This window comes from Henckelia pumila, chromosome 4 (assembly GCF_033568475.1).
Source record: "Henckelia pumila isolate YLH828 chromosome 4, ASM3356847v2, whole genome shotgun sequence".
NCBI classification, from domain to species: Eukaryota; Viridiplantae; Streptophyta; class Magnoliopsida; order Lamiales; family Gesneriaceae; genus Henckelia; species Henckelia pumila.
In genome coordinates this window covers 27,438,099-27,451,864 of record NC_133123.1, presented here as the reverse complement: position 1 = coordinate 27,451,864, position 13,766 = coordinate 27,438,099, and the positions used below count along the sequence as shown (strand labels likewise).

Here is a 13,766-nt window from a genome sequence, read left to right as displayed (position 1 = left end):
GTTCGTATACTCTTCAGTATTATTAAGTATTACTCCCTCCGTCCCAATTATAATGTCCATATTTTTTTTTTATTTGTTCCAAATATATAGTCATATACCATAATTAGTAATATTTTTTTACACTCATTTCCTAACATACCCCTGTTAACTACACCTTGAAAATTATGCAATCATTTTTTAATACATTAAATAGGGATAAAATAGGAAGTTTATATAAACTTTGATTTCCCAATAAATTTTTCTTAATCTGTGTGAAAATCCAAAGAAGACATTATATATGGAACGAAGGGAGTATTAAGTTTTGAGGCATAGATAATAACCATTTTAGATAGATTATGTCATAACAATTTTTATCTTCAAAATACCTTATCACATAACTATCATAATTCTTTTTAAATAAAATAAATAATAAAAAACATAACATTAAATATAAATTATTCAAATCTTATTATATTTTGTATAAAAGTTTGTTATGCAGGAATATAGAACTATATTTTAAATACAAACTTAATTTATGTGTACGCATTGTATGCATATGTTTACTAGTATAAATAACTCTTACCTGATATATAAAGGCACGAACTACGAATGTGAAGGAAAAAAAGATTTATATATTTTATGAGTTATTTGTGTCAAATATCCCTGTAAAATATTGAAAATGCACATTTCTCCCATGTAAAATTTTAATAGGCATCTTCAACCCTGATCTTTTAAAAAATTAGCACACTCGCCCCTTCAAATGAGTGATTGTTGCGCACGCACCCCTCATGCAACTGGGCAAATATTTTGATATATTTTTTGCACCAAATACCCCTTTGAAATATTAAAAATACATATTCGACCCCTGTGAAAATAATTTTTAAATCTATTCAACCCATAATACATAATTTTTATTAAAATCTAATTATAAAATATTTAGTAAACACTTTTTTTTTATTAATTTTATTTTTATTTTTAATTTTATTATGATTATATAATTATTTTCTAAAAAATATTATTATTTTATCTTGTTATCATTATTTTATTAAACTTTCTTTTTGTTTCCAACTTCTCAATTAAAAATGCTTTCATAAACGAGATTTAAATATCTAAAATTATCAAAATATTAAATCAAAATGATAATTTCATGTTACTTTTCAATTTAGGATTATAGATTTTTGAACCAACATCTAAAAATTTTAAAATGCATTGCAGAATTTGCATTAAATAATAATACACAATATTTATTAAGATCTAATTATAAAATATTTTTCAAAATTTTTAATTTTATTAATTTTTATTTTTTATTTTAAATTTATAATTTATAATTAATTTATTTCTTAAAAAAATTATTATTTTATCTCGTTATCATTATTTTATCAAATCACTTCGTGTTTTCAACTTCTTCAATAAATATGATTCATAAATAAGGATTTAAATATCTAATAATACCAAAATATTGAATCAAAGGATAAGTTAATGAACGTTACTTTTTCGATTTAGAATTATATAAGCATGTTATTTTTTTTTATTATTTATCACAAATTGTGCAATGCATATTCTCGAAAAATTTTTAAATTTTGGTTCAATAATATATAGTCCTAAATAAAAAAAAGCAATATTTTTGAACTTATCGATTTAGTTCAATATTTTGGTACTTGAAATTATTTAAATACTTGTTTATAAATGCATGTTTAATGAAAAAGTTGGAAACAAGGAGAAAGTTTAATATAATAATGATAACAAGATAAAAAATTTATATTTTTTAGAAAATAATTATATAATCATAATAAATTAAAAATTAAAAATAAAATTAATAAAACGAAAAATGTTTGCTAAATATTTTATAATTAGATTTTAATAAAAATTGTGTATTATGAGTTGAATAGATTTAAAAATTATTTTCATAGGGATCAAATATGTATTTTTAATATTTCACAGGGGTATTTGGTGCAAAAAAATATCAAAACATTGTCCAGTCGCACGAGGGGCGCGTGCGCAACAATCACTCATCTGAAGGGGCGAGTGCTAATTTTTTAAAAGGTTAGGGTTAAAGATGCCTATTAAAATTTCACAGGGAAAAAGTGTGCATTTTCAATATTTCACAGGGGTGTTTGGTGCAAATAACCCTATATTTTATAAACCAGCATTAAATAACTCTTACAAGTTACAACAATCTCATCAGTAACAACTTGTACCACTGCATATTTTCTTCCAAAGGAGATGATTACAGAGTCTACAACAAACATAATCCCACTTAACAACTCTCCTAGTCTCTTTCCTCCATCACATGGATAATTCAAGCTCAATCTGCTTCCATGAGTATATTCAGGCAGCAACTAGTTCAGTTTTTAGGTCCTTTCACCATCTGGGGAAAATCTTACATTTTTACGCGGACCGATTAATGAGACGAGGACCACTAGGTAGTATTTGTGAAGTAAAACTTACATTTGAGACGTTGATCCAGCAATCAAGGACCTCCAGAGCTTTCCCAGATTGATGGACTTCGCGGGCGCGATATATCCCTTCAGCCAAGGTGCAGACGATCCCGCTCACAAACAATGCTGCTGCTGCATTTAACACCTGATCATTTCAATTTTAAACACAGCATTGTTAAGAGTATATGGATGGATTTCTCCTGTTGTTGTGTTCAGACAGTCGGTTCATGTAAAATAGTAAACTGGTGGAACGACTGCTTCGAACTGGAAGTGCATCGAGGATCTGTCTTTTAATTACAGCAAACAATGCATTTAAGAAACTTACAAGTGCATCCGCGATAGCTCCTTTCTCACCAGCGAGCACTAGCCTTAGCACGTTCGCATTATATTTGGGTCCTCCCCCTTTGAGATCTTCTAACGTGCAGCGAGGAATGCCAAAAGCTACTGCGTATACAAAATGGAATTAGATTTAATATTTTTCAGGGAAAAACTCCCAACAAGAAAGGAGCTCATCATGTGGTAGATGTAAGATATCACATGCTGATACCATTCAAAAGATTTGAGTTCTTACATGGATCAAAAGAAAACTGCTCGATCTTTTTGGGTGAAATATCAAGCACCATCGCAGGGCCTGTTCCAAATAATCAGATTTGATCAAGCAAGCCAGAATTGAAGAAGTGAGTTGTGATGGACACAATCAAACATCCTCAATCCAAACAAGATAGGATCTTACCAAGTGGACTCATTTCATCCAAACCCTCAGAATGAACAACCAATGCTCTTTTCATGCCATATCGTTGTAATGCTTTAGCCATCTTACCGACCTATAATGGCATTTAAGGGAAATACTTGTGAGAAATATCACAAGAAGAAATAATGTAGGTGCTATGGACTTTTTTTGTTAATCTTATCAAGAGGGAAGTCATGGACAAATAGACATTCCAAATAATAACATACCACGCCTTCTTTATAGACTCCGACGACGGAGTAGGATACATGTGCTGGATTTAACATAGGACCTAGGATATTAAATATTGTTTTCACTCCAAGTTTTCTCCTCACAGGAGCAAATGTCTTCATTGCTGGATGATAATTTGGAGACATCATAAATCCGATTCCAACTTCTTCCACACATGTCTTCACGCCCTGAATTGATGCAAATATGATATCACATCTGAATATCTAAAGTTTGCCAAAACATGTACACTGCACTTGAAAGAAACATGCATCTCTACGTCCTATTATACTTCACCTATTTGTCACATAGAGGTGGTAAACGTAGTGAATCCCCTATCTGGTTTAGTAGAATCTAGATTAGTTGAGCTTATTTTAAACAAAGGACTTTAGAAAAAAAAATATTTGGATGAAAAGAACTTAAGAAAATGAGAGAAAAAAAAAAGGGAAAGACTTGCAAATAAAGTGAGTGGGAGATATATATAGGCAAAAGGGATCAAAAGTATAATTTGTAATACTTTGAATATTCTGGCTATTTGACTAGAATGTACATGATTTAAACAAGTGGATTTGACCTGAGTCGTGAGAACTTAGAAAGGACCAAAAGGAGAAAAAATAAATTGAAATTACAGAGTAAACAACAAAAGCATGAGATTCAGTACGGCAATAAATGGAGGGTGGTGGGGGAAGCCGAGGGGACCAAATACTTAAGTTCTTCTGCCAACAATTTAATGTGCCATAATGTTCCTGCTGTCACATAAAAGGCAATCCAATAATCCTTGTGCAGATGGCTTAATACGATCCAAGACTTCAATTTTAATCTACTTTTTTGTGGATACTGAATATCTAAATCACCTTCAAGCCACTGAATCTAACATTAGAGCATGTAATATCGACAACTCAACCATGCACTGATGACAAATCAGCTAACATCTACACACATCAGTGGCGACTCCTAACATTGACCAAACCTAATGTAATGAATTTTGTGATGCCAGTTGCCATCATTACAACAGCATCAAGAACTTTTAAGACCTTCTAACCTCTGGCACCACATCAATGGCGACTCCTAGAGCTTCCAAAACATCTGCACTTCCACAAGCTGATGAACTTGATCGATTCCCTTGCTGTCACAAAGAAAATGTCTCGATGTGGAAAAATTTTGGTGACAAATTTGTTGGTGATGCAAGAGGTGAAAAGTGAGAGTAGATCAATGAACACTTTGCATTTAAATCAATACATCTATAGGCCAGGCTCACCTTAGCAACCTTGGCACCACAAGCAGCAGCAAGAATCGCAGCACCGGTTGAGATATTCACGGTGTTGGCTCCATCGCCGCCGGTGCCCACTATATCCACCGCGTTTTCTAACCCTTCAACCTTTTTACAGCATTTTATCATAGCCCTCGCCAAACCCACAATCTACATTTCGTTTTAGACACACAACACCAAATTATCGACACAAAAAAAAAAAAAAAAAAAAAAACCTTGAATGCTAAGACAAACAAACATTTCTAGCGCAGACATAAGTACAAAAAATGGGAAAATTAAATTGCATTACTTCTTCAAAGTTTTCTCCTTTGGCTCCGAGGAGGACAAGAAAGGCACTGATCAGAGATTCACTCCCATCACTCAGCAAGAAATCCAGTGAGCCCTCTGCTTCTTCTTCACTCAAGTCTTGTTTACTCAGCAGGCGCTCGAATAACTGAGAGGAAAAAGAAACCAGAAAAAAACTGGCACATCAAACAAACGAATCGTGTAAAAGCTCAAAGAACGAACCTTTAAGAGGAAAAAAAAAATACCTCTTCGGGTGAAGAAATGGGCAGCTGAATTCTGGGACAGAATTCTGTTCGAAGAACTTGTCTCCGCAGACTTGCATTACGGGTGTTTGGATTGAAATAAGAAGCGTGATTAATGTTGTACGAGTCAGCGTCGTTCTTGAATATGAGATGAGAAGGGGAAGAAAGAGGAGCAGTGGTTCCAAACACAGCCATTACTGCAGTTTTCTAGCTTTGTTCAAGGGAAATTGATGTGTCAATACATACAAGTTTTTGAATCCCACTGGTTTCACTGTAAAAATAGCAAAAGAATGGAGCCCGGCGTCGTTGCAAGACACGTGACCCCTCTTATTAATTATTAATCCTAAAAATTACAGTGTTCGTAACATTAAAACAGCCGCAATTATATATGATGTTACTCATGTGTGTTACTGTGTTTCATATATATTTGAAGATGAAGAGATTATTTTCTTAAAAAAAATAGTTGACCATGTTCATTCTCGCAATTTTCTCATTGTTTATTTTATATATATTCTTTTTATTAATAAACTTTTCTGACCATTTTTTTAATTTCATCAAAATGTTTAAAATTCATATATTGTTTTACACGTGTTTACACATGCAGTGTCTCTCACTCTCTCCACTCTCCCAGAATGCATGATATGTGCCTACTGGCTATTGCCTATGTTCGTTTTGGTTGAGTAGATCTGCAGAGTAGCGCTCGCAAGGTGACGTGATGGCTTATGATTGGTTAAAATCAGTGAGCCCCACATGGAACCCATTAATTTTGACCAATCATGGGGTTACACATCACCCGCAAGGTAGTGTCCTGCGGGCGGCATGTATTAAACCGTTCTTTACCTTCGACATTTGTACTTTTTATACTACATTATTGGTGTATTGCATTGTTTAATAATTATTAGGCTCGAGCCCGCATAAACTTTTTTTTAAAAAAAAAATTTTAAGTTTTAATTTTGAACTTTTGAAAAATCTATAAATTTCACTTTAAAAATTATTTTTAAGCATTTAATATGATCATCTAAACACCTTATAAACTAAAAAAATTCATTTTTAATCTGATTTTTGATACCAAACGAAGCCTTTATCTATTATTTTTATTTTAAATTTTAAAATGCACCAGTTTTTTTCCCACGAAATTCCACTTTAATTTTTTGTTAAAAAATTTAGTGTGACAAAATAAAAACTCAAACATATATTTGGACGCAGAAAAAATTTATGGAAAATGCTACATGTATACATTGAGTTATACATTGTGTTACACATTACACATGAAATTACAAAATTATCCTTCCACTTGATTTGAAAAAAATATTTCCAAAATACATTAAATATATATATGTAATTTCAAGTGCAACGTGGGAAGTGTAGATGCTACCCACAGGGCACTAGCGTGGCAGATTTTGATTGGTCAAAATCAGTGGGTTCCACATGGAACCCATTGTTTTTGACCAATCATGGGGTTACACGTTGCCCACATGAGACAGCATGTACAAAACCGTGCAACGTGTAATCCAATATATAACTTTCCGTATACATGTAGCATCATCCAAAATTTACTCCTACGTATTCATGACTTTTGTCAAGTATGTATTATGCGGAATCATATCCTTTGTTATGAACAGAGTTCGTCATAAATGAAATATGACATGTTATGTAAGGACCCGATTTTAATATGTTAATTAATTTGTGTGTTACAAATATGTAGTATTAAATATCGGTTTATAAACGATATTAAAATGCATATTTTATTGATAGAGCACACAGGAGTTGAAATAAGTCAAACCGGATCAAGTTTTAACCCGGAATGAATAAATAGAACACACATTTAAAACTAAAGCATATGTTAATTATGGATATACATATGCGTAGACATATATAGATATATGATACATATCTTCTCTCTCCTCGTAAGTCATCATCTTCCACGCCTGCGTCTTCTTCGTCTTTTCATTTCAAATATTTTTTGTCGCTTTAACTGGCCGTATCTCCTTCGTTTGTGGCCTATTTTCGAAAGTAAATATAGTTCTGGAATCCTCGCGACGTAAGCTTTAATTTGATACCGATTTTGCAAGGTTTCTCGCAACCTGTTCGAACGCGATTTCCGGCAGCCGCCGCCGTTCGTCCTCCCTCGCCGCCGCCGATCGCCGCCGGAGTTTAGGGGGTTGTGGTTTCGGTTGATTAGACCTCTAATTCGAATATTTGAGGTAGATTTCAAGACTAGGGTTTTAAATTTTGGGAATATTGATTCAATTGACTTCCGATAATTGATATTTGATTTATTATTGATTGTAGGTATTATATCGGAGTCGATTGAAGGTATTGGCTATTTTTCAGAAATTATTGGGGATTAATTTCGAATTTCCAGATTTTTAATATTGGAAATTTTTGAATTTTAGTGTTGATTATTCATTAATAGAGTGTTTAGATGCTCTAGAAAATATAAATACGAATTTTCAAAATTTGTAGGAATTTTCGGAAAATTCAGATTTATATAAGTTGGGATTTTTGACGTTTATAGTTGTTTTAATCATTATACGGTTGCTTAGTTGTGTTAGAACTAGTATATATGATTTTTTGTATGTATGAGCAATTTTCTGGAAAATTTCAGATTATTTACCTTTGGGTATTGCGACATTTTAGAATCATTTATCGAGATTTAGACATTGATAGGATTATTTAATATGAAATATGAATATTTGGAAATGTTAGTTTGATTTTTAGACTTAGTTTCAGTAAATGATTTTTTCACAGGATTGGATTATTCGAGAAATACTTGAGATATTTCCGTGGTAAATTAAGTGTTGGTTGAGGTACGTATGAGCCGTTTAATTACGACGCCTATAATGGCATGTAATGATATTTAGTATTTTGTAATGAGTGATAACGTGCTTTATGTGCTTATGTGGATTATATGATTGCAATCACTCATTTACAATTTTTCATAGCACGTTGAGCCTTGACTCCTTTGATTGCTATTGATATTGATCTCTTGAGATGTATTGAGTCATTGATGGAGCGAGTGACATTATTTAGTGCACTCCTGAGTTAGCACGAGACCGAGCGGGTACCAACCGTGCTCTCGATGCTACGTACGACACTCCTGATGACAACATGAGGTCGGACGGGTAGCTCCTGTCGCCCTCGATGCTACGTGTGTGGATTAGCAGTGATGATTCGAGGTCTGCTACGTTCCTGGCACGGGTGGTCACTGAGATTATTGTGATACGTTTCGTTTGGACTCCATTTGGTATCCCTTATTCTATTGATACCTGTCACGCATTACATTGCATTTCATTGCATTGTACTTGATTTTATTCATGTCAGTTATATTTGTCGTAATTTTTCTAGTTCATCGTACTGGGGTCCGACCCCTGTTTTCTTTTTATGTTGTGGTTGTTTGTGATTCCATAGTAGGTTATCCAGGGGATTTGACGCATCTGGTGGAGCGTCATCTAGTGGTACCCAGTGAGACGAGCGTGGAGTCGAGTTCCCAGATATATGTATATATCAAGCGAGTTTTAGCGAGTTTTATATTTGTCGGGGTGATGCCCTGGGTATCTATATCGATAGTTTTGGACTTTGTTTTGGATTGTTATTTGTGTGATCGAGCCTTGCCGGCTCTGCATGTGTTTAGTCCTGGCCAGTGCGGCTATAGGTTTGTAAATTGGAGTTGTGACTCTATTTTTGAGTATATATTGCTGGTTGTGTTGTACAGGTTTTTGGGATGTCCTATTTACGAATAGGTCATGCCGAAATTTCTGTAGGCCCAAACGTAAATTTTTAACTCGTTTTCGCTGTTTACATTAATTAATCCTGGTTGTTTGATCATTAAATATTAAATCAGGACACGGGCCCTTTCATTTGGTATCAGAGCGTATACTGGGATATGCTCGAATTAGAGTCTAAGACACTTGAGTTTAGACACTAACAAAATGATTGCGTATGTGTGTGACTACTTGTTATTACATGACTTGTTTGTTGTGTTTATTATTTGAACTTACTGATAGAACCAGTAGTTCTTGGCTTTCTACCTTAGTTTATGAATTCTTATTAGAACTCTGAGTTTCTATCATAGTTTTCTGTTCGTTAAGATATTTCTGCCTGTATTTAAAGCCTTGTGTCTTGTAGAATGGCACCAGGAGGAAGAGGTAGAAAAGGGAAGGAAGTTGTAGAAGAGTCTGCAGCGAAAAATATTAGAGATCTTGATGATATTGTCAGGGGAAGACGTGGTCGACCAGCTGTTCAGCCTCTGAAGAATGTGGAATTAGAGGTGGAACAACAGCCACGGGTAAATCCTGACAAAGGAAAAGCGATTCAGGCTGAGTCTGATCCAGTAGCCCAATTGACAGAGAAAATGGGAGGAATACGATTAATAATTTCTCAATTCCAGGAATTGCGTCCTCAAAAGTTCTTTGGCAATGGAGGAAGTGAGAAAGCTGCTAGTTGGTTGAAAAGTCTCAACAATATGTTTAATGGACTAGAATATCCTGATGAAATTCGACTGAAGTTAGTTCCTTTTCAACTTAAAGACCGAGCGCAACTTTGGTGGGAAACGACGACAGAAACACTTTTTGATTCTGGTGAAAAGATCTCATGGGAAGTATTTCGTAAGCAGTTTGCACAAGAATATGCACCACCATCTTATTATTCTGCTAAAGAAGATGAATTTAATCTATTGGTGCAAGGCAATAAATCTGTTGCTGAATATGCTTCTCAGTTTTCTGCTCTTTTGCCTTATGTCCCACATATTGCAAAGAATGATCGGTCAAAGCTTTCACACTTTCTGAAGGGGCTTACACGAACTATCCACACATTGGTAACTACTGGAACTCCATGGACTTATATGAAAGCAGTAGAAAAGGCAAAGAAGATTGAAGCGAGTTTACTCAGGGGTGAACCACAATCAATCCCAGCATCTGTTCCTCAAGGAGCTGGAAGCAGTTCGCAGACACCAATGGGTTTACCTCCATACCAGCCTACTCAGTCTTCTCAGCAAGCGAAGAAGACTTGGTTTAAACTGCGAGGAAAACAATTTAAAAAGAAACAGCAGTCCAGTTCATCGAGTTCCAGTGGTAGTCGTGGTGGAAGTTCAGTTGGATCGACTAGTAGAGTGTACTGTGATAGATGTTGTGGTAACCATTTGAGTGCACATTGTACAGGATTTTCAGGGACTTGTTTTATCTGTGGTCAGGTTGGACATTTGGCCAGAGCGTGTCCAAATACGGAAAGACAACAGTCTCAACCACAACAGTTTGGTCAGTTTCCTGGAAGACCATCGTTCAGGCCATATACTTCTGGACCGCAGTTTGCTCCTACACAGCCTTATGTTCCGGTACAACCACCTCAGCAGCCTAGGTACTCATCTCCTCAGAGTCAGCAACGTTTTCCAGGGCCACAGCAGGCTCAAGTCCATGCTATGACTCAAGATCAGGCACAAGATGCACCTGGGGGAGTTATTGCAGGTATTTGTTATATTTTTTATTATCCTGCACGTATCTTGATAGACACAGAAGCATCTCATTCATTTTTATCTGTTACATTTGCTGATGAGCATGAGATTGCTTTTACTCCGTTGTTGGATACTGTGTCTGTTGCTACTCCTGCTGGTGTTTTCTTGATGTCTAATGAGATAGTTTTGAATTGTGTGATTAGATTTGAGGATAAGATCATGATAACCAATCTAATCAAATTAGCTTTGTGTGATTTTGATTGTATTCTGGGTATGGATACACTGATGAATTATAGAGCTACTGTTGATTGTTTTCATGGAATTGTGAGATTTAGACCGTATTATGGCAATAAGTGGAATTTTTATGGTACTGATTCACAACCTCGCATTCCATTAGTATCGGCAATGGAAATGTTTAGATTATTGTCGATAGGACATGAAGGATTTATGATCTATGCTCTTGATGCGACGAAGGAGGATAAATTGAAAGTTTCAGATATTCCTGTCGTCAAGGATTTTCCTAATGTATTTCCTGATGAGATTCTGGGTTTTCCGCCTCAGAGGGAAAGATCTTAGCATTGAGTTGATGTCAGGGACAAGTCCGATTTTTTGAGCTCCATATCGGTTAGCTCCAGCAGAATTGAAAGAACTCAAGGCACAATTGCAAGATTTGCTAGAAAAAGGTTATATTAGACCAAGTGTGTCGCCTTGGGGTGCTCCAGTCTTGTTTGTGAAGAAGAAAGATGGAACGATGAGAATGTGCATCGATTATCGGCAATTGAATCAGGCTACTGTGAAGAATAAATATCCTTTGCCACGAATTGATGACTTGTTTGATCAGTTGCAGGGTACATCTGTATATTCTAAAATTGATCTTCGTTCCGGATATCATCAACTTCGAGTTCAAGAGGAAGATGTTCCCAAAACAGCATTTCGAACACGTTACGGACATTATGAATTCTTAGTTGTGCCTTTCGGGTTGACTAATGCTCCAGCGGTTTTCATGGATTTAATGAATCGTGTGTTTCGAGAATTCATAGATCGATTTGTTATTGTGTTTATTGATGTCATTTTGATTTATTCTAAGTCAAGGAATGAGCATAAAGAACATTTGACATTAGTACTTCAGAAACTCAGAACATCACAATTATATGCTAAGTTTTCGAAGTGTGAATTTTGGTTGGACAGAGTATTATTTCTAGGACATGTGATATCAGCTCAAGGGGTATCTGTCGATCCTAGTAAAATTGAATATGTTCTTAATTGGTCTCAACCAACCAATGTCTTTGAGATTCATAGCTTTTTGGGTTTGGCTGGCTATTACAGGCGTTTCATCAAGGGATTTTCCGAAATAGCTAGGCTTATGACTATATTGACGCAAAAAGATCGACGTTTTGTGTGGACTGAGGAATGTGAAGCTAGTTTCCAGACTTTGAAAGAGAAATTGACTACGGCTCCAGTACTAGCATTACCTTCAGGCTCAGGTGGCTTTGTTGTTTGTACAGATGCTTCTTTGAATGGACTGGGTTGTGTTTTGATGCAAAATGGATGTGTGATTGCGTATGCATCTCGTCAATTGAAACCACATGAGACTCGTTATCCAGTTCATGATTTAGAATTGGTTGCCATTGTGCATGCATTGAAAATATGACGTCATTATCTGTACGGTGAACAGTTTGTGATTTATTCCGATCATAAGAGTCTGAAATATTTATTCACACAGTCTGATTTGAATATGAGACAACGTCGATGGTTGGAATTACTTAAGGATTTTGACTGTGATATTCAATACCAGCCAGGAAATGTGAATCAAGTTGCAGATGCTTTGAGCAGAAAAGTTCATACTAAGATGTTAGCATCTTTAACTATTTCTAAAGTTCATGAGCATTTGGGAACTTCAGGATGGACTTATCGAGCTAAAGGTAATCATTTCATAGTTTCATCTATTCAAGTTGAACCACGAATAATTTCGAAAATCAAAGCAGCGCAGATGACTGATCCATACATTCATCACTTGAAAGAATTAACTTTAGCTGGTCAGTCAGGGAAATTCCTTGTTGCTTCTGATGGATGTTTGTGTTATAATGGTAGACTTGTGGTTCCGAATTTGATAGATTTGAAAGAAGAGATACTACGTGAAGCTCATTGTAGTCGGCATAGTGTACATCCTGGAATTCGAAAGATGTATCATATTTTGAAAGCTCATTACTGGTGGGAAGGTATGAAGAAAGATATTTCTGACTTTGTGGCTAAGTGTTTGACGTGTCAACAAGTTAAGGCTGAAAGAATGAGACCAGGTGGTATATTACTTAGTCTTGAAGTACCACAGTGGAATTGGAAACACATTACTATGGATTTCGTGACACACCTACCTAGATCTAATCGTGGTTATGATGTCATTTGGGTTATTGTGGATAGATTGTCTAAATCTGCCCATTTTATTCCATATGATCGTACTTGTACATATACGAAAATGGCGAAAATGTACATTGATTAGATAGTGCGATTGCATGGTGTGCCAGTTACTATAGTATCAGACCGTGATCCCAGATTTACTTCTAAGTTTTGGTCTAGTTTGCAATCAGCTTTGGGTTCTAAATTGGCCATGAGTACTGCCTATCATCCACAGACAGATGGTCAATCTGAAAGAACTATTCAGACGCTTGAAGATTTATTACGAGTTGTTGTGATGGATTTCAGTGGTGGTTGGCAAGAATCTTTAGTTTTGGTGGAATTCTCTTACAATAATAGTTATCAAGTATCTATCGGGATGGCACCATTTGAAGCCTTGTATGACAAAAAATGTAGATCTTCGATATGTTGGGAAGAAGTAGGAGAACGACAGTTGTCCGGACCAGAGTTTATTCAAGAAATGAAAGAAAAATTTGAACTGATCAGGAAAAGAATGAAAGCAGCCCAGGATCGTCAAACCAGATATGCTAATAACAGGCGTAGACCTTTAGAATTTCAGGTTGACGATTTTGTTTTCTTGAAAGTATCACCATTTCGTGGTACTATGAGATTTGGGCATAAAGGGAAATTATCTCCTCGTTATATCGGTTCGTACGAGATTGTTGAGAAAATTGGTATTTTGGCGTATCGTTTGAACTTGCCGCAGAGTTTGTCTGCGATACATGATGTATTTCAC

The 13,766-nt window shown here is 35.3% G+C and overlaps 1 protein-coding gene and 1 long non-coding RNA gene across 2 annotated transcripts; one reads left to right on the top strand and one right to left on the bottom strand.

Moving 5' to 3' along the window:
• Positions 1-2,106: 2,106 nt before the first annotated feature.
• Positions 2,107-5,417, bottom strand: LOC140866152 (anthranilate phosphoribosyltransferase, chloroplastic-like). The gene is made up of 10 exons (XM_073271057.1): positions 5,173-5,417; positions 4,932-5,075; positions 4,631-4,792; positions 4,415-4,498; positions 3,375-3,563; positions 3,151-3,241; positions 2,989-3,048; positions 2,743-2,861; positions 2,428-2,562; positions 2,107-2,347 (listed from the first exon to the last, which is right to left on the bottom strand). Exons 1-10 carry the CDS (start codon positions 5,362-5,364, stop codon positions 2,324-2,326), a joined length of 1,200 nt encoding a protein of 399 aa, XP_073127158.1. The 5' UTR covers positions 5,365-5,417; the 3' UTR covers positions 2,107-2,323.
• A 1,622-nt stretch (positions 5,418-7,039) lies between these two features.
• LOC140866625 (uncharacterized) lies at positions 7,040-9,015 on the top strand. Its single transcript, XR_012144943.1, has 4 exons — positions 7,040-7,076; positions 7,242-7,373; positions 7,462-7,485; positions 7,921-9,015. It is a non-coding gene; the product is annotated as an uncharacterized lncRNA (long non-coding RNA).
• Positions 9,016-13,766: the final 4,751 nt, after the last annotated feature.